Source organism: Heliangelus exortis, chromosome 25 (genome assembly GCF_036169615.1).
Source record: "Heliangelus exortis chromosome 25, bHelExo1.hap1, whole genome shotgun sequence".
Lineage (NCBI taxonomy): Eukaryota > Metazoa > Chordata > Aves > Apodiformes > Trochilidae > Heliangelus > Heliangelus exortis.
This window is the reverse complement of record NC_092446.1, coordinates 5,755,556-5,773,899: the sequence shown is the minus strand read 5'-3', so window position 1 is coordinate 5,773,899 and position 18,344 is coordinate 5,755,556. Positions and strand designations below refer to the sequence as shown.

The window sequence follows — 18,344 nt, the reverse complement described above, 5'->3', positions numbered from 1 at the left end:
GGAAGCTCCTACCCCACCACAGGGCTGAAAGCTCAAAGCCAGCAGCAACGCCTGGGGTGGGGATGCTCAGGACAGGGCACAGGGAGTGGAAAAAGCATCCCCAGAGAGCCCTGAAGCCCCTGGCCCATCGGCTTCCCTGGGCAAGTGTCTTTGCAATCAACCTCTGGCTGGGAGCAGGGCAGGAAAACGGGGAGGTTCCTCATGGAAGCAAAGGCAGGCAGGTCCCAGCCTAATTGTATGCAAATCTCCCCAACACGACAATTTAAAAAACATTCCTTTTCCTTAGTGGATTTGCAGTTTGTTCCCCTTCCCCGGACTTAATTTTAGCAGCACTTCCCCCCAGGATAAATCCCAAGTGATGCCAAAAACAAGCTGCCTGGCTGGCAGTGTGGCAAGGAGGGGGGCAGGGAGGTGTCCCACCAGCCAGGGAGACTGTCCCAGGGCTTTGGCAAAGGCTGCAGAGGTGGCTGGTGGTCGGTGGAGGTGGTTGCCCAGAGGCTGTTCCTGATGTATTGGACATCATTTCCCCAGATACCAGGCTAGGTGAGTGCCAGGGATTCCTCAAAAAGCCATGAAAGGTGCTTTTCTGGTGGACATCAGACACCCATCAGGTAATTTAGGTCTTGGGGACTGTTCTTGGGGTTTGAAAGGAGAAAAGACCCTGAGGGATGTTTTGGGTCATGATGATCCCAAAGCAGGGTTGGGTGCTGCTGCTCCAGACAAGTCCCTGTTGTCACCTCCAGGATGAAGGGTGGCAGAGAAAGGACACAACATGGCTTCAGTATTCCTGCACAAGCTTTTCCACCCCACCACCTCTCATCAGACAGGGCCAGGAGCAGCCCTTGGCCACAGCAGGAGGGAGGGGTTGGTGTTCAGCTCTGTGCCAGTGTGATGCTCAGCAGGGTTTGGCGTGTCAGGGCTGGCTGAGCCAGCCTGTCCTGCTGCTGGGACCAAACCCCAACTGAGAACCACCCCCAGGGCTTGGAGCAGCCAAAAAATGCTTCTCCAAGGAGGCAAGTCAGAGCCTGGGCAGCTCGTTTCCACACATCTTTCCTCCACCTTTCACGGGTAGGTTGAGCTTTCCCCTACTGCCTCAGTTTACCTACAGGAAGAGCAGCTCCCTGGGTGCTCAGAGCAGGAGGAGCTGAGCGTTTCTCCACCTCTTCCATTGTGGGGACCATCTGGTCATGGCAAAGGGCCTCTTAATTAGGAAAGTTAATTAGGTGTGTGGCTGGAGCCAGCAGCACAGGTCTGTGTGCTTGGGGGGCTGATGTGTCCATGAGATAATAATTAGGAAGAGTCCCCCCTCCCCCGGTGCCATGGTCCAAGGTCTGGACAAGATGGTCCAAGGCAAACAAAGAAGGAGCAAACAAAGGGAAAACCCAAAGTTTTTTCTAAAGCTGCTTCTGCTGAGCTGCCAGGGACCTGTGGTCACCCCATCCCACCAGCCCTGGGGCCACCACTTGGGGTGTGCTGGGTGACACAGAGCCCTGGTGGGACTTCACTGGGGATACTGGGTTGGTCCATGACTTGTTCCCAGTTTCTGTCCTGTTTGGTGGGACACATCACCCATGTGATGTGCAGGGCACTGGGCATGGTGCATCCCCAGCCAGGTTCTGCAGCAGCAGTGACACAGCACAGAAAAAAATTCCTGGGACATGATTTGAATCAGCAAATCCCTGAGGGTGGGCAGAGGATCAGCTGCTTCCCCACGGACTCACCCTTCCCACCAGGTCTGTCTGCAACCCCCAGCAGGTTCCCACATGGGTTGGCATCACTGCTCATGCCCCGAGGGAGAAACTGAGGCACAGCTGATGGTTCTGGCCACTCCATGAAGGGGAGGACGTGCCCCAGCTCCCCTCCACCCTGGGCAGATGCCGTGTCCGTGGGGCTGTGTTCATGGGGCTGTGTTCATGGGGCTGTGTTCATGCACCCACCAAAGGGCCAAACCCCTCTCTGTGCCTTGCCAGATGCCAGCCCGATGTTGCCCACAGGCTGCTGGGTGTCTGCCAGGCTGGATGCCTCAGCACCGTGTGATGCTAATGGGGTTTTGCACTTCCCTGCTGGGGAGGAACTGCTGAGACATCACTTGATGGAAGAGAAAACCCATCCCAAACCTGGCGAGCTCTCAGCCCGGACCACTTGGCAGGGCCAGGGGGTAGAGCAGAGGTCTGTGCACGCCCAGCTGGAGGGTGCCAGCATCCTCCCTAGTCCAGCCTCTCTGCCTCCTCACTCCTGCCTCTTCCTCCCCATGTGCTGGGTTTATTTTAATCCCCAGGGAGCCCCGGGAGTGTTATCGAGCCAGGCTGCTGGCCAAGAGCTATTCCTGCCCACTGCTTCCAGCAGCCTCAGCAGCACAAGCAGGGGGTTAAACCTCTCCGTTGCTTCAAATCAGTTTAGAGGGGGCTTAAAACCCTTTGCCCCCTCTCCACAGCCACCCCTCAGACAAACCCAGCTTCTTTTAGCCATTTTTTGTTTGAAGTAGCCCATGGAAAAGCAGGAAGGTGCTTGCTGCCTCCAGCGGGCCCTGAGCAGTGCCAATGGGGAAGGAGGAGGAGGAGGGTGGGGGTGGGGGTGCTCTGCAGCAGACAGCAGTGATGACAGATCTTCTGGGGCAAAGACTCGTGTGAAACAGCAACTTCCAGAAAAGGAAAGAAAAAAAAAAAGAAAAAAAGAAAAAAAAGAAAAAAAAAAAAAAGAAAAAAAAAAAAAAAAAAAAAGGAGGGGGAAAATTTAAAAGGAAAAAATGTGGCTTCTGCAAGTCCTGCTTTGCTTTGGGAGGTGAACAAGGGGAACCTCTTCCCTTGATCCATCTCCGAGATAGTGTAAGCATTTTCTGATTGATTTTTGGGGAAATACTGGGGAGGGGATGAAGACCTCGATGGGTGCTGAGCCTGGAGGACCCCAGGGCCAGCTCCAGCTGTTGGTGGCCTGGGGACAGGGGCTGCCCCTGCACCCCACAGGAGGACGGGCTGGGCTGGTTTGATGTGTCTGGGGAGAGGCTGAGAGGTGCCCCCCATCATGGGGGGATCAAAGCAAAGCCACATCCCCACATCTGCTGCTCCCAAAGTTTGTATTTCTCGTTGTAGAAACATATCCTGTAGTTCTATTTTAAAATTCTCTGCTCTGCCTCTCTCTTGGCTGGCTGAGCAGCTCACGATTACAGGAACGAGGCTCATTTCCCCACTAACAGACCAGAACCACACCACCAGGCTCCAACACAGAAGCTTTTCTTCCATCTGGCTCCTGCCACCTCCAAACCCTGTGTCCTCCTGCTCTCCAGATTATTTCTCTCCAACCCAGCTAAACTGAAACGTTTTATTTCCAGAAATGAAGTCAGGGCAGAAATTCACTGGCCAGGTCCTCTCTGTTGTAGGAAAAGCTGTTTAAACCCTTCCCGTGTGCCTGAACCTACGGATTCCTATTTGAGATGTGGAAAACTCCTTATCAGCAGAGGGGATCCACCTCCTGCGCTGTTCCCCTCCTCCTCTCCCAGCTGGGATCCTTTCCCCCTGGCCCCGAAGCAGCACAAACATCACTCGAACTCGAACCCGAACCGTCGGAGCGCCGGGGAAAACAGCCCCGCAGCGCCGGTCCCTGGGGGTGGCTTCTGCTGTCCTGGGGACATGGGACATTTCCGATTGCACAGAGCAGCCCCGGGATGGCCAGCCCGACGTTCCCACAGCTGGCTGCCTTCCTCGGGGACGCGCAGCCAGAAGTCCCCTGCCACCAGCGGGGAGGTGTCAGGGCTGAGGCTGCTCCTCCGGCTGCTCCTCCTGCCTTTTGTCCCCTTGCTCCCACGGGTGGGGAGGATTTGGGGTGCGGGACACAGCTTGAGGCTCACCCAGATGAGTTTGTGCCCTGGGGGGAGGTGACCTGCTCCAGCAATGCCCCAGGGACCTGCTGCTCATGGGGGGTGCTTAAGTGACTCCAGCCCTTGGGGGATGATGGAGAGCAGGGCACTCATCAGCAGAAGTTCAATGATTCAGATTTCGGTGTGCCAAGAGCCCTCAGATGCTCCCCAAGTGCCAGGGAAGCAGAGAAATGGCGAGGGGGGGATGCAGATATCTCCTTGCTGGGAAAGGCTGAGAGGGGGGGTGAGCCTGGAGAGCATCGGTATAAGAGCAGGGACCTCAGACAGAAGTGAAGGCAGCTGGGTGCATAACCCCAGCATTCTTCTCCTCTCCCCCAGGAGCAGCCCTTTCCCACAAAAAGCCCCATCTGAGGCCCTGTTTGCTGTCCCTGGCTGTCTCCTCCACCCAGGGAAGGGACTGGGGAGGGGGCCGGCAGCTCCCCCCGTGTCCCCGGCCCTGGTGTTTTCCTGTAGGGGTGAAACAGGGTGAAACCTGACTGCTTGGGCTTCCCAAAATATCCCAGGGGCCAGGACTTGCTAGCCTGTATACCTTGGGGTTAAAGGGACCCGGCACAGGCACCAGAGAGGCACCAGGAAAGAAAAATCCAGATACGGCCTCAGGTGCACCCCGGAGTTCCCTCCTGGGGACAAGGGACCTGCCAGTTCCACCTCCCCAAATAACAACTCTTGGAAAGTCAGAGACCAGCGTGGATGTTGGTGGTGGAAGGGATTGGCTCCTCCCAGCCATTTCACACCCCCAAAAGTGATTAAATCCATGGGGCTGAAGGGACAGCAGATGTGACACGGGCACTGGGCAGAGAGAAATAAAACCACTCCTGCAGGAGAAATATAAAAGAAGGGAGGGGGGACACCCCACAAAACACATTCCTGTCCCTCCCAATGGGGTGGAAGCCAGACTGCTCCCCAAGGGAGACTCAAGGGCAAGTGTGGCTACGAGAGCTGAGACCATATATTCACCTCCAGCCGAGCACAAAAACCTAAGGGAAAGGCTTTCCCAGAAGTCCCCCTCTGCCCCAGAGCCTCCCCTCCCCGGATTGGGATGTTTTGGCCCAAAAAGATGAGCGAGGGGACTGGGAGGGAGGCAGGAACCAGAGGAAGCCAAACCCTGGGACCTATTTTCATCCCTGGGGCAGGAAAAACACCTGCTGGGGTCATTACGCCGCGGGAAAAAACAAACCTCCAGCTTTTCTCCCCGGGGGCTGGGAAATGAGCGGCTGGGCTCATCCTTGGCCGGGACCGAGTGTCGGATAGGAGGGGATCACCCCGGGGCTTTCCAGGCTCTGATCCCCCCTCTCAGTCCCCCGGCAAAGCTCTGGGTCTGCATCCCACATCCTAGGGAGGTGCCGGGGTTTCTCCCTAACCCCGTCCCCCTAAAAAAAAAAAGAAAAAGGAGGATGTTACAGGGGTTTGAGCTGCTGCTGGGGCACACTCGGGGTGTGCAGTCCCAACCCTGGACACGGAGTGCGGATTAGCGGGGTGCGGGTGCCCTCTCCCGTCGGACGCGGTGATGGGCGGAGGGACCCGTGGCCACCGCATCCCCCCCAGCCCCATGGAGCCCCCTGCCCCTTGGGGCCTCGGCCAAGGAAAGGGGATGGGGGGAGGGGGAAGGGAGGTTATCCTCGGGCGGAAGCTCCTATTTGGATGTGAGCTCTGGATCTTGGCATTTCACGGCGTTTTTCCCGGCGGGCAGCAGGAATTGTGGTTGCTCCGTGGTTGAGCCAGGTGGGAAAGAGCTCGACCCCCTGCCAGGGGGTGTGGGGAGCACCCCAAAACTATCTCTACCCAATGTCCGTTCCCTACAACAAAGCCCCTCAACCTTCCTCCAATCCCTCCTCCTCTTCTTCCATCTCTCATCTCCCCCTGCTGCCAACCAGCTCCATCACCTGGTGGGGGATGTTCCCTAGGTGGGGACATCCCCACTGGGGGGGGGGCCGGGATCCCCTTTGGGGTGCACCTCTCCCTGCCCACCCCCAGATCTCCCCCTGAGGGCCAGCATCATCCTCATCCCCCAGCCCCTGCCCTGTCCTGGCAGCACATGTCAGAGCAGCTGACAGCTGAGCATCTGAGCAGGAGTTGGGGGACACAGAGACACAGCCCCCCGGTGGGGCTGGACACCCCGGACAAGGGGAAAACCCCCCAGGGGATAGGGGGGTACCGACCCTGGGTGCTCACGATGTGGGCTGAGCCAGCAGTGTCCCATCCTCTACCCCCCTCCATGGGAATTTGCAGGGTGAGGCCCCTCCGGAAGGGTTGGGTCCCCCTCCCAGGGGATGGGCTGGTGGCATCACTGCTGGCATGTCCTGGGGAGGGTCTGGTGTCCCATGTCCCCTAGGGCATCCCACCCCAAACCCACAAAATCCCCACAGCCCTCCCTGCCTGAGTCACTGTGGGGTGCCATACATGGCATGGGGGCACAACTGCTGTCCCACAGGGTGAGGGGACAGAAAAATCCCAGAGTCACCAGTTTGTGATCTGAAAGCTCCCCAGCAGCTTCCTCTGAAGGCTTTCCCCTTTTCACCAGACCCTGACCCCTTAGATGGTCAGGCCGTGGGTCTGAATCCCAGCAGGAATGTGCCCCACCATGGGGATAAGACAATTGTCACCTCCCCCCAGCAGCCACCCAGCTCCCTCCTGACCCCCTCCATGTTACTCTGGGTTTCCCATCTCAGGGCTGTCCCCCATCCAGGGACACTGCTGTCCCCAGGTCCCATCCCCAGGCCTTGTGCCATCCCCCTGGCTCAGGCAGCTGTCCCCTCTGGGGGGGTCGAGCAGCCACCATATGTCACTGTTGAATCCCTCACATTCATGGGGCTCCCTCCAAACTCCCACCTGTCCCCAGACTCCCCCACCTCGGGGAGAACAGCCCCTTGTTGGTGACCCCAGTCCCCCCCACCAGCCCCTCTGTGACATGTGGGGACAGCCTGGCCAGTGCCACCATGCAGGGGGTGGGGGAACAGCTCCTGGGAATGACCGGGGTGTGGTGGGACTCGGGTGGGAGAGCCCCTGGTGGGGTTTGTTAGTGGGGGTCCCATGGGGTGAATCCCTCCCCAGCTGCAATTTAGGGCTGGGAAGGAGAAGGGTTGGGTGCAGGTTGTAGGGTCCTAGAGCAAGGGAGACCCATGTATAACTGGGGGAGGTGAGCATCACCCCATGGGGGTGGGCAAGCAGGGGGGCTCAGGGCACCCAGTATCATCCTTGGACTGGGAGCCAGCAGGCTGGTGTGCTGGGGCACTGGTTTGGTTTCTAGACTGGCATTCTGGCAACTGGGGACTGGGATCCAAATGGCTGTGGGCCAGGGCACCCACTGATATCTCTAGTCTGGGATCCAGTGGGTTGGTATATTGGGACACCCAGTATTGTCCCTAAACTGGGATTCAGTGGAGTGGGGGCTGCTTACCCACAGCACCTCTCTATTGCTACTCCCCAGCCCAACCTGGAACAATAATTAATAACCAAAACACAACCACCCTCCAGATGGACTTTTTACCTCCATCGTTATCCATGATTTCCTGCTGGGGACACTGGGGCACGGAGGCTGCCATCTGGGGCCAGGGGGATGAGATGTGAGGGGGGACACCGAGCCCCATGGGGACCTGGTTCTGCAGGGCCATGAGCAGCCCCATCCCAGTAACACCCTAACCCACCAGTGAGCCCAAACTGGGGGAGCTGGTCCATGTGGGTGAGGAAGGAGCTGTCACCATGTCCTGACACATCTGCTCCCACCCCAGCTGGGGACAGACACCAGGACACCGTCCCCCATCCCTCCCCAGGGAGAGTTATGGGGAGGGGGTGCAGGGACAGGCTCTGCCATGGCCCCATCCTGCCCCGCAGCTGTCGCCATCCCAAATCTCCGGCGAGAGGAACGTCGGAAATCCCGGGGTTGGGGGGAGCTCTGCTCCACATTCCTGGGCTGGGAGCAGGGAGAGGGCCAAGCATCTCCCCACTGCCTGCAGCTGCTCCCAAATATGTTAGGACTTGTCAGGGCAGCAGGAAGGGATGTCTGCGAGCCTGGAAAGAGAGAGGGGACGTGGGGTGGTGGAGGAGGGGGAGGTGATCCCGTTGGAAGTGGGGTTTTGGTGGGACCCCTTTTGCTAGCTGAAACCCCACTGTGCTGAGCTCTTTGCTGGCTCCTGGCCACCCTTGGCCTCTCTTTTCCCATCAGCAGGATGGTGCCCACACCCCAGGGGTGGATATGTTGGAGCCACTGCCTACCTCACTTTGCCAGCCCCTAAAACCTCCTCCTTTTCCTGCTTTTTCTGATGGAATGAGCCAGCTGGCACCATCCCCCTGCAGCTCCGTACACCGAGCAGGAACCTGCACCGGGGCCAACATGCACCAAGCTGCAGCTCAGGCAGCTCATGTGCTCCCCAAACCTCACAAACCGGGACCACCCAGCAGGGGGGCAGAGCCAGGCAGGCAGCACAGCCCCCAGGGGGTCCCTCTGTGCCCCAATTCCATGGGTCTGGCCACCAGCTTGGGAAGCCACCCCGGAGGAGCAAGGCCAGGCCCTCCTGGATGGGATTTTCTCAATGGGTGTATTTTTAGCTGGGGTGACCGTCCCCACGAGGCCTGGGCCAGGGGGGGGAAGGTGACCCCGTGACGGATGGCAGCACGTTCTGCCCGGGCTGGCACAGCCTCTGCTTTGTGTCCCTCCAGCCGCCACCATCCATCAGGGGACAACCTGACAGCAGCACAGCCCTCAGACCCCACACCTCCCAGTACCCCACAGCCCCACACCTCCCACTCACCCACAGCACAGCCCACAGCCACTGTGGGCACCCCTGGGACCCAGGAAATGCCACCCCATGTGCCTGTCCCCTGTCCCCATGGGGTGCTCAGGGGGGTGTGGGAGCCCCCCTGCTAACCAGACACCCACTTGCCTGGGGGGTGTTTTTCCCCCTGAGTTCACATCCAACAGGATGAACCCTCTGAACCCAGGGACCCCAGAGTCCCCAGTGTACCCCACAGCATTCAGGTTTGAGGTCACATCAGCCCAGTGTACCTAACAGAGGGGCAGAGCAGGGCCAGGTGGGCACAGCACCGTCCCAGCCCCATAGGGACCCCCTCCGGGGTGAGACCTCCCCAGAGTTGCTGGGGCTGCCACCCAAAAATGGGGTCCCTCTTCCTCAGTGCCCATCTGGGTCCCTTTTTCCCCCTGTCCCCGTGGGCTGCTGCCCCTGGCTCAGCTGCAGGGACACGGTGGCCTTGGTGGCCATCAGGGCTGGCTCCACTGGTGTCCTGGCCAGGGAAAGGTCCCGGTGCTGGCCCATGTCTGCTTCTCCTTTATGGGGTGCTAAATGCTCTGAGCACCCTCCTGCAGGTGCTGGCTGTGTCACCACCGAGTTCCTCATCCTCCAGACCCCCTCTGGCCATTACAACAATTCCCAGGTTTGGGGTGGAGCAGGGGGGCTCCTGGGGGATCCTGGGGGGGTCACGTCCATCACCAAGTGCCACAGATAAAATCCTCACAGCCAAGGGGCTGCAGGTGATGATGTGAAGTTGGTGTAAAGACCTCGGGCTCTGGGGGTTGTAACAGCTCCATGCCTGGCACCCACTGCTCTGCACCCTCTCAGGGACAAATCCTGCACTTTCTCACCCATTTTGGGGCTTTCAGCTAAAGCAGGAGCAAGCTGGTGCTCTGGTTTCTTTCTTTCTTTCTTGTTTTGGGGCTTTGATTGACCCTGGGGAGCTGAGGGGCTGTGCCAAGGGTGAAGCTCGAGGCTCTGGTCCCGGTTTTCCTCTTGCAGATTTTTATAGGTGCTCAGACCATGGGGACAGCAAATCCCCAGGGCTGAGAGCCCAGGAGAGCTGAAATCAGGTGCAGGAGGTGTTCTAAGGCTCCTGGCCCCAAGGAAATCACTGTGAAGAGAGAAGAGCACTGTGGTGGGCTCCAAATATTCTCAAAATCAATCCCAAGCCATCCAGGGTGGTGAATGTGGGTGTTGGGAATGTGCTGTGGTGAGGCCTCCCCAGGGAGGGGGATTTGGGGTAGGAAAATCCCGTCAGGGTTGGCCCTGCTCTTTGCTGACATTCTTTCCACTGACCAATCCCTCAGCTGGAATCTGGCCTGGAGCAGGAATAGGAGGAGATGGGAGATGGTTTGTGACATTCCCAATGGAAAAAAAAGAATAAATAATCCCCTCTGAATTAAAGAAAAGGCTGGAGATACATGGCCAAGTGGTTGGAGTCAGTAGGGAAGGGCTGGGGATGGGTTAAAACTCAGCCAGGCTGCTCATGCAGTGCCTGTGGCTGTGCCCCAGTTTCCCCATTGGGAAGGTGGGACCAAAGTATTGTTGCTGGGAGAGGGGTGGGTGGGATGAGGCTGGGGCTTTGAGTACCCACCTGGGGTGATGGGGGATCCAGCCCAGCTCAGCACCTCTGCCAGGGGATGGGAATCTGAGGGAGGAGGTGACAGTTGGGTTTTGTGCATGGGAGAAACCAAGAACATGGATTTTGCACCGAAAATGCTGCTCTGGGATAAGGAACTCACCCAAGGACCTTTGGGAAGTTTGTGGTGGAGGAAAGGCTGAGCCTGATGCAGTCCTGCCTGCTCCTGCATGCTGTGTCTGGGCAGCAGAGCACAGGATGGGTGCTGTGTGCCCTGGGGTGCTCCCTGCCCTGGGATGTCCCTCCTAGGGCTGGATTTCTGAGCCTCTCCACGGTTCCAGCAGGAGCAGGATCAGAGGGATCACAGCCCTTCTGTTGTGATGAGGCCGTGAGAGATGTGGGGGGTGAGAGGGAGTGATGTGGGGCAGAGGTGGAAAAGGCTGAGAAGCTGAGAGAGGTTGTTGAGTCTGGAGAAGAGAAGAGAAGAGAAGAGAAGAGAAGAGAAGAGAAGAGAAGAGAAGAGAAGAGAAGAGAAGAGAAGAGAAGAGAAGAGAAGAGAAGAGAAGAGAAGAGAAGAGAAGAGAAGAGAAGAGAAGGTTCTGGGGAGACCTTAGAGCACCTTCCAGTGTCTGAAGGGGCTCCAGGAAAGCTGGGGAGGGACTTGGGACAAGGGCCTGGAGGGATGGGATGAGGGGGAAGGCTTTGAAACTGCAAGAGGGGAGACTGAGGTTGAACATTAGGAGGAAATTGTTTGTTGTGAGGGTGCTGAGCCCCAGGTTGCCCCCAGAAGCTGTGGCTGCCCCATCCCTGGCAGTGTCCAAGGTTGGAGCACCCTGGGCTGGGGGAGGGGTCCCTGACCATGGCAGGGGTGGCACTGGGTGGGCTTTAAGGTCCCTTACCACCCAAACCAGTCTGGGATTCCACAATTGTGTGTCTGTGCTGGTGTCAGATGGGGCTGCAGGGACAGCAGGGATCTGGGGTGCCCTGGGATCGAGGGGGACAGCACAGAGGGTGTCCCAGCTGGGGGGGTTGGCCATGAGGCCACCGTGGGCTCCCCCCAACCCGTCCATAACTGAAGGGACCAGATGACAGAGGAATGCCCGGGGGGAGCTGGCAGCCACCCGCTGTCCCCAGTGGCACCTCAGGGCTCAAACAAAGCCCCCGTTCAGGGGGCAGCCGAGCCCCCTCCCCTCCGTGCCAGCTCCCTCAGCCCCCCCTACCCGGGTCCGGGGCAGCATAATCCCGGTGGGGAGAGCACATGAAATCAGATGGACAAGTTTTGATGTGAGGCAGCAGCTTAGGGTGGGCTCAGGTTTCCTTTAGGTTTTCTATATTTATCTCCGTGATTTAATGCCAGCGCCGGGGTTTAAATGGCACCGAGCAGTTGGCGTCGGGGAGAGGGAGCAGCCGTCCCCGAGCCACACACACCTCCCCGAGCCCCCCGAGCGCCCACCCCATGGAGCTCTTTGAGACCAACCCTTATTTTTTCCCGGACCAGAGGTTTTACGATGGGGAAAATTTCCTGGGCTCCCGGCTGCAGGGCTACGACCCAGCAGCGTTCCCCGAGCGTCACCCCGAGGTGTCCCTGTGTCCCGAGGGCAGGGTGGCTTTGGAAGAGAAGGACTCGACCCTACCCGAGCATTGTCCCGGGCAGTGCCTGCCCTGGGCCTGCAAGGTTTGCAAGAGGAAAAGCGTTTCCATGGACCGGCGCCGGGCGGCCACGCTGCGGGAGAAGAGGAGGCTGAAGAAGGTGAACGAAGCCTTCGAGGCGCTGAAGCGCAGCACCCTGCTCAACCCCAACCAGCGCCTCCCCAAGGTGGAAATCCTGCGCAGCGCCATCCAGTACATCGAGAGGCTCCAGAGCCTGCTCAGCACCCTCAACCAGCAGGAGAGGGAGCAGAGGGAGCTGCGCTTCCGTCCCCCAGCCCTCCAGCCCCCCGTGAGTCGCCGGGGGTGGCCCCAAAACTGGGATGGGGACCAGGGAGGGAGGGAGGGGCTTTGGGGGTGGCAATCCACGGGTGGGATGTCCTAAAGGGGGTTACGTGCTACGGGAGTGACAGTTCCTATGGATGATGCTCTGTGGGGGTGACACGCTGTAGGGTGATGTCCTATGGGGTTGATGTCCTGTGGAAGGGGGTGACACTCTGTGAGGGTGATGTTTTGGGGGGTTGATGTTCTATGGGGTTGTGACACTCCATGGGGGTGATGTTCTATGGGGATGACACTTTAGGAGGGGTGATGCCCTCTGGGGGTGACAGGCTATGGGGAGTGATGCCCCATGAGGTGATGTCCCCTGGGGCATGGCAGTCTCATGGTGGTGGTGCCATAAGGGTGACAATCTATGGTGATGCTCTATAGGGTGACTATGAGGGTGACATTCTATGGAGGTGACACTTTAAGGGGGTGATGTCCTGTGGGAGTGACAATGTTGGGGTGAGACCCTATGATGGGGACACTTTACAGGGGGTGAAGTCCTGTGTGGGTGACACTCTAGGGGGTGTCATTCTATGGGGGTGATATTCTAGGGGAAGAAAACTGTGGGTGTGTTGCTCTATGGGGTGACACTCTATGGGGGTGACACTCTATGGGGTGACACACTATGGGGGTCACACACTATGGGGGTGACATCTGTGGGGGTGATACTCTGGGGGTTTGATCCTAGGTGGAGGAAGCTCTAGGGCATTGGGTCCTGCTGGTGGGAGGCAGCAGGCAGATGGGCCCAGGCAGATGGTGCTGCTGGGGGGTGGTAGATGTGTCCTGTACAGGGCAACCATGGGGCAGTCCCAGAAGGGCTCTCAGAGCCTTGGATAAGGGGCCAGTGACCACCCTGCCCTACAGAGGCACCCACGTGGATGTGGTGGGGGCTGCACGGCCACGTGTGCCTGGGCTTGAGGGGGTGACAAAGGCAAAGCCATGATAACCCCCTCCTAAAATTAACTAAAGCTAAATTTGCAAAGGTAAGATTAAATGAACCAAACAAAATGTAAACTAGAATTAACACCCCCTGCTCACAGGCACACACACACCTGATTTCTCCCTACAAAGTGGTGACACAGACAGGGGTAGGTGTATGTGTGGGTATGGATGAGCCTGGGGATGTAGATGTAGGAGATACAGATGGTGTGGATACAGACGTGGATATGGATACAGATGTGGATATGGAAAAATGTTGTAAAAGACAGAGAGAAGTGAGATTCACTGAAAATCCCAGAATCACGGAATTGTCATGGTTGGAAAAGACCTCTAAGATCACTGAGTCCAACCATCACCCCAGAACCCCCCCATGCCCACTTGAATATTCGTTTCCTTTCAGCCCAAGGGATTTAAGGACCAGGCACTTGGGTAACTCAACACTTAGAGCTGAATAAAGGACTGAAAAAGCTTTTAGCATTCACCCTGTCTAGTCCTGGGACTTCCTGGTGTAAATGTGATGTCTCATATTGGGTTTGATTCAGATGGATTTGTTGGCTGTCCCTACAAATGTTCCCCAAACCATGCAGACAAATTCCATGGCATTGCTGCTCTGAGCTGGCCCTTCTTCCAGAGGTTCACATATAGAATGAAAAAAACCCAGTATTTTTCTTGAAAAAATAATATCCATAAGAATTTACTATTTTAGTGGGAAATAAATCCAAGTGTTAATTAATTATTCTGTGCTGCTTGGAGACCCAATGCACCATTTCTAGGCTGCTACAAGCAGTTGGGGCCTTGGAGTTGCTCCTGGAAATCAGAATTTGGGTTCAAACCGGGCTGGCATCTGCTGCTTGATAGAGACACACACACACACCTTAATTCAGAGCTTTGCTGAGTAACATCCTCAGTTTTCAGTCTGCCAGCTCTTTTCTCTGAAATAGTCATTCAGCCCTAAGTCCAAAAATCAAACTGCTGAAAGATCTTCCCCAGGAATCCCCTCAGGATGGCCTGAGGGGGTCCAGACCCTGTGTCAGTTTTTATGAGCCTGATTAGGTGATTTTCAGCAAAAAACCCTGGTTTGCCCGAGGACACTGGTCTGTGTCTAAGCTTTTTCTTACAGTCCCTGGGTAGCAAGACCCTTTTTTTACCTGCAGTGAGCAGATGGCCCCATTTCTTCTGGGTCCAGAGCCCCCAAAAAGGGATTTTTCAGCCTTTATGGTTAACAAACCCAGTGGGTCTGAGGACCCCAAATGCTCTCAGCTCTTCCAGCTGTTTTGCAGGGGGGGTGGGACATGTCCACCTCTGCAGGGACATTGTTCTGTGGAGGTTTTGGGGTGCCTGGTGGGGTTTGGTTGGGCTGGAGGAGGTGAGAGCTAGGCTCAGCATCCCGGGTCCTTGCAGGTGCCCAGTGAGTGCGGGTCCAGCAGCTCATCCTGCAGCCCTGACTGGAGCAGCCAGCTGGAGTTTGGCACCAACCCCACAGGTAAGGACCTCCCCACCTCAAACCGGGGTCCCACAGCCTCACTGGGCTCTGGGGGGGGACCCCACAGTCCTGCATTGCTGAGCAGAACCCCAAGCAGAGGACAGAAGGAGCCTTCCCTTCTCTCCCCAGCCCTCTGCTACAGAGTTGAGCTCCCCCAGGTTCCAAAATCCTCCAGCACAGCCTTGGCCTATCACTCAGGGAGTTCAGGATTCCCCACTGCCCGAGTTCCCTGCTCGTGGAGCTGAGAAACCCAACTGCAGCCCCCCCAGAGCCCTTGTGGCTTGGTCCCCATCGAGATGTCATCTGTCACTGTCCCTTGGATGGCTTTGCTGGTGCTGAGTCTGCCTGAACATCTCTGTCCTGAGCTCCTGTCCCTCTCCACTGCCCTCTGCAGCTGCTGATTTCTTTCCATTATTGCAGTTATCCCTCTCTCCCCATCCCTCCCCCCTCACCAATCCACCTGTTTTGTTGCCCAGAAGCAAGAAACTTAAATCTCATTTTACAAACGGGAATTTTTAAAAAAAACCCACAAACTGAAAAAGTGGCCAGAAGTTTCACTCCCTCTTGGCAGGGGAAGCTCTGACGCCCCTCCTCCAGGGTGGGAGCTGGGAGTGGTCACAGAATCATGGAATGGCTGAGATTGGGAGGGACTTTAGAGCTCATCCCCTCCAACCCCCATGCCCAGGGACACCTCTCATCCAGCCCAGGTTGCTCCAAGCCCCCTCCAACCTGGCCCTGAACACCTCCAGGGAGGGGGCAGCCACAACTTCTCTGGGCAATCTGTTCCAGAGTCTCAGCACCCTCCTGCTGAAGAACTTCTTAACATCCAGTCTGAACCTCTTCTCCTTCACTTTAAAACCCCCTCCCCTTTTCCTATCATTCGACACTCCTACCAAAAGTCTCTCTGCAGCCCTCCTGCAGGTTCCCTTTAGGGACTGGGGAGCAGCTCTGAGGTCCCCCCAGAGCCTCCTCTTCCCCACACTGGTCAATCCCCAGCTCCTCAGCCTCTCCCCATGGCAGAGCTGCTCCAGCCCCTGGATCAATCACGTCGGGCAGAACCCATGGTGGGGATTGTGGGGTCCCTGCTCCCCGGAGCTGGATGTGTCCCCAGCACAGGGTCCCTGTCCCCAGCAATGTCACAACCCCATCTCTCTCCCCAGACCAGCTCCTGGCTGAGGAGGCAGCAGAGGATCGGAACCTCCACTCCCTCTCCTCCATCGTGGAGAGCATCGCGGTGGAGGACGTGGCTGTGACGTTCCCGGAGGAACGGGTTCAGAACTGAGCAAACCCCGGCGGCTCCTGGAGCTGGGGACGGGGTGGGAAGGAAATGCCGGCAGGGTCGAGCCGCTGGAAATCCCGTTTATCCCCCCGGTGTCCCGGACCGCACCGCCTCCTGTCCCCGCTCCTCGCCGAACGCTCCGGGGGAGCCGGGGCTGCGGGGACCCCACGGGACGTGCGGGAGCGGCCGCGGGTGTCGGGTTCTGCTCCGCTTGCCGGCCGGGACGATCTCGGGTTTTTGAGGGCCAATGTGTGTGCTGGGTTCGCTTGCTGATTTTTATTTTTTTGTTTTCCCCAAGATGCTCTTTGACCAAGGTTTCTCTCCGTCCTGCGGGCGCTGAGCCCCGCCGGGCTTCCCCGTCTCGGGTTTTCTACTGAACGCTGTGTGGAGCTGCAGTTTGGTTTCTTTTTTTAATTATTATTTTTGCTAACTTATTTGGATTTTTTTTTTAAATAAAGGAATTCTTGTTTGAACGGCGCTTCCTTTACTGCTGTCCCCCTCTTCTCAGGTCCCCCCTATTTCCTATGTTTGGGATTTCTCCGTGTCAGAAATGGCTGCTTAGTGGCGGGAATGGGAACCACACTGAATTTAGCCCTGCAGAGACCAATGATTTCACTGCTTTGCAACTGAGGCTCAGCTCTGTACCCCAAAAACGCTTGGGGGAGCTAAAGATTAATTACATTTTGAATTGGGCTCTAGAAAGAAGGCTCAAGCCAGCACTGTTTTAAAATCCTGTTTATTGGAACACACATACATCCTTTCCTGACCCGGTCCAGGGTTTGGAGTCCATGCAGTACCAATAATATGACGAAAGAAATAGGGCATCGATATAAAGGGCTCACTGACTCTTCAAATTAAAAAAATATTTAATACTGTATTAGGCAAATACACCGAAAAGACATTGTGACTGAAGAGCCTCTCAGGTATTGCACTTCCAGACAGCACATGATAAGTATAAGGTCATTCCAGCCATCAATAAATATCACATCAGAAATAGGGGCCACACAAGGCAAACGTGGCATGAGGAGAGGAAGAGATCCTACCCTACGGGGGAGAAATGGGAAGAGTTCAGAGCCTCCTGGATTGATCCCGGCCCTGGAGGCAGGAGGGGAAAGCATCTCCTCTGCACATGGAGGGGAAGGGCTGGGCACCACCTGGGGTGATGGATGCCCCTGTTGTGTCTCCCCAGACACCCAAGGAAGGTCCCCTCTCCCATGGGTGCTGGTACCGAGCCCAATGGGGTGGTTCCAGCCCTTCCCCACACAGCCTTCCAAGGACCTGCCGTGCAGGCACAGCCCCTCCCTCCCCTACGTGGCATCTGGCAGCACCCCAAAACACAGCACCCCAAAACACAGCACCCTGACTGCCACCCCTTGGCACACAGCTGCCCTCCTTGCTCCATCCCATGCAGTGACCACCCTGGCACTGACCCCGACCCCCCTGGGGGCAGCTCCTTGTGTGAGGGTTTCCAGGAGCCTGAATCTTCCTTGGCTTCAAGTCCCGTGGGCAGCACCATCCCTGACCCCAGGGCTCTGGGTGAGTGGGTGCAGCAGCCCGTGGTGTGTTGGCGACAGGAACCAGGCAGGAGAAAGGTTTCCAAATCCCAGGGCCCAGTTTGGGGATGTCTCTGCTGCTCCACCAGATTGCACCACACTTGTGCCAGCATGGCCACAGCCCAGCCAGCACGGGGAGTGGGGGGGGGACAAAGCCATGGGGGGCTGGGGGAAGCAGTGGGGTGCACAAGCAGAAGGGAGATTGTCCTGGGTCCACAGCAGGGAGGCTGCAGAGTCTGTTGGGTTGGGCCAAGGAGCAGGCGTGGGGTGGGCTCTGGTCCCAAAAGGCAGCCAACACCTGGCTGTACAGGGAGTGGAGATGTGTTGAGAAATGAAGGAGGAAAAGCCCCACGAGGCTGGTGGGTCACCTCCACCTCTGCACTCACAGGCCACCAAACCCAGAGGGAGTTGGAATGAGTCCTCCTGGCACAGGGGTAGAGCAGGACCCCAGGAGCCTCTCTGAAGTGCTTGATTATCATTCCCTCACCCCAGTGGGACTCTTCCATGTAGGATGGGGTCCCCAGTGGAGCTGGCTGTCCAGGGACTGGACAAACAGTACATGGTGGGGATGCTGAGCATCCCTTCTGTATCCTCTCAGGGTCCTGTGAGCCTCAGGCAGCAGCAGATTGTTCCCTCACCACTGAGGTCCCCATGGCAGGGCAAACCTTGGTGAAGGCAGATGCCCTGCCTGGTGACACCGGGCAGAGGACGATGGGCCTGGTGCTGTCCTCTCAGTCACCATCCAGCTCTGAGCCCTTGGTCCTCCTCACACTTACCCAGGACAGGGATGGTTCCCATCATCCTGACCCTCAGCAGGAATATGTCCGGACCGTGGAGGTCTCCATCCTTGGCGACCCAGAGGCACCAACTGGAAGTGAATCAAAACAGCAGAGCCTGCAATTAGTGACTGCTCTA

The 18,344-nt window shown here is 57.4% G+C and overlaps 2 protein-coding genes across 8 annotated transcripts in view; one reads left to right on the top strand and one right to left on the bottom strand.

Annotated features, from left to right (window-relative positions):
- Positions 1 to 11,572: 11,572 nt before the first annotated feature.
- MYOG (myogenin) lies at positions 11,573 to 16,349 on the top strand. Of its 2 annotated transcripts, XM_071768541.1 has the most exons (4): positions 11,573 to 12,140; positions 14,516 to 14,597; positions 15,758 to 15,867; positions 16,175 to 16,349. In XM_071768541.1, the coding sequence occupies exons 1-4, from the start codon at positions 11,658 to 11,660 to the stop codon at positions 16,214 to 16,216; spliced, it is 717 nt and encodes a 238-aa protein (XP_071624642.1). In that variant the 5' UTR covers positions 11,573 to 11,657; the 3' UTR covers positions 16,217 to 16,349. The 2 variants fall into 2 exon arrangements, with proteins under 2 accessions (XP_071624642.1, XP_071624643.1); XM_071768542.1 differs by having other exon boundaries at positions 11,576 to 12,140; positions 15,758 to 16,349.
- Positions 16,350 to 16,596: 247 nt separating this feature from the next.
- Positions 16,597 to 18,344, bottom strand: part of PPFIA4 (PTPRF interacting protein alpha 4) — a 50,045-nt gene continuing 48,297 nt past the window's right edge. For all 6 annotated transcript variants that reach the window (XM_071768268.1, XM_071768270.1, XM_071768269.1 and 3 more), the window contains one exon: positions 16,597 to 18,297. In XM_071768268.1, coding sequence (XP_071624369.1) covers positions 18,239 to 18,297 — 59 coding nt within the window. In that variant the 3' untranslated portion in view covers positions 16,597 to 18,238. The remainder of the gene's footprint in view (positions 18,298 to 18,344) is intronic.

Bases quoted from the DNA above. Each gene is read 5' to 3' on its own strand.
- MYOG (XM_071768541.1), top strand. From the start codon at position 11,658: ATGGAGCTCTTTGAGACCAACCCTTATTTTTTCCCGGACCAGAGGTTT. The intron at 12,141-14,515 runs GTGAGTCGCCGG...GGGTCCTTGCAG, and splicing joins CCCCAGCCCTCCAGCCCCCC to GTGCCCAGTGAGTGCGGGTC. The intron at 15,868-16,174 runs GTTCAGAACTGA...GTTTTCCCCAAG, and splicing joins TGACGTTCCCGGAGGAACGG to ATGCTCTTTGACCAAGGTTT.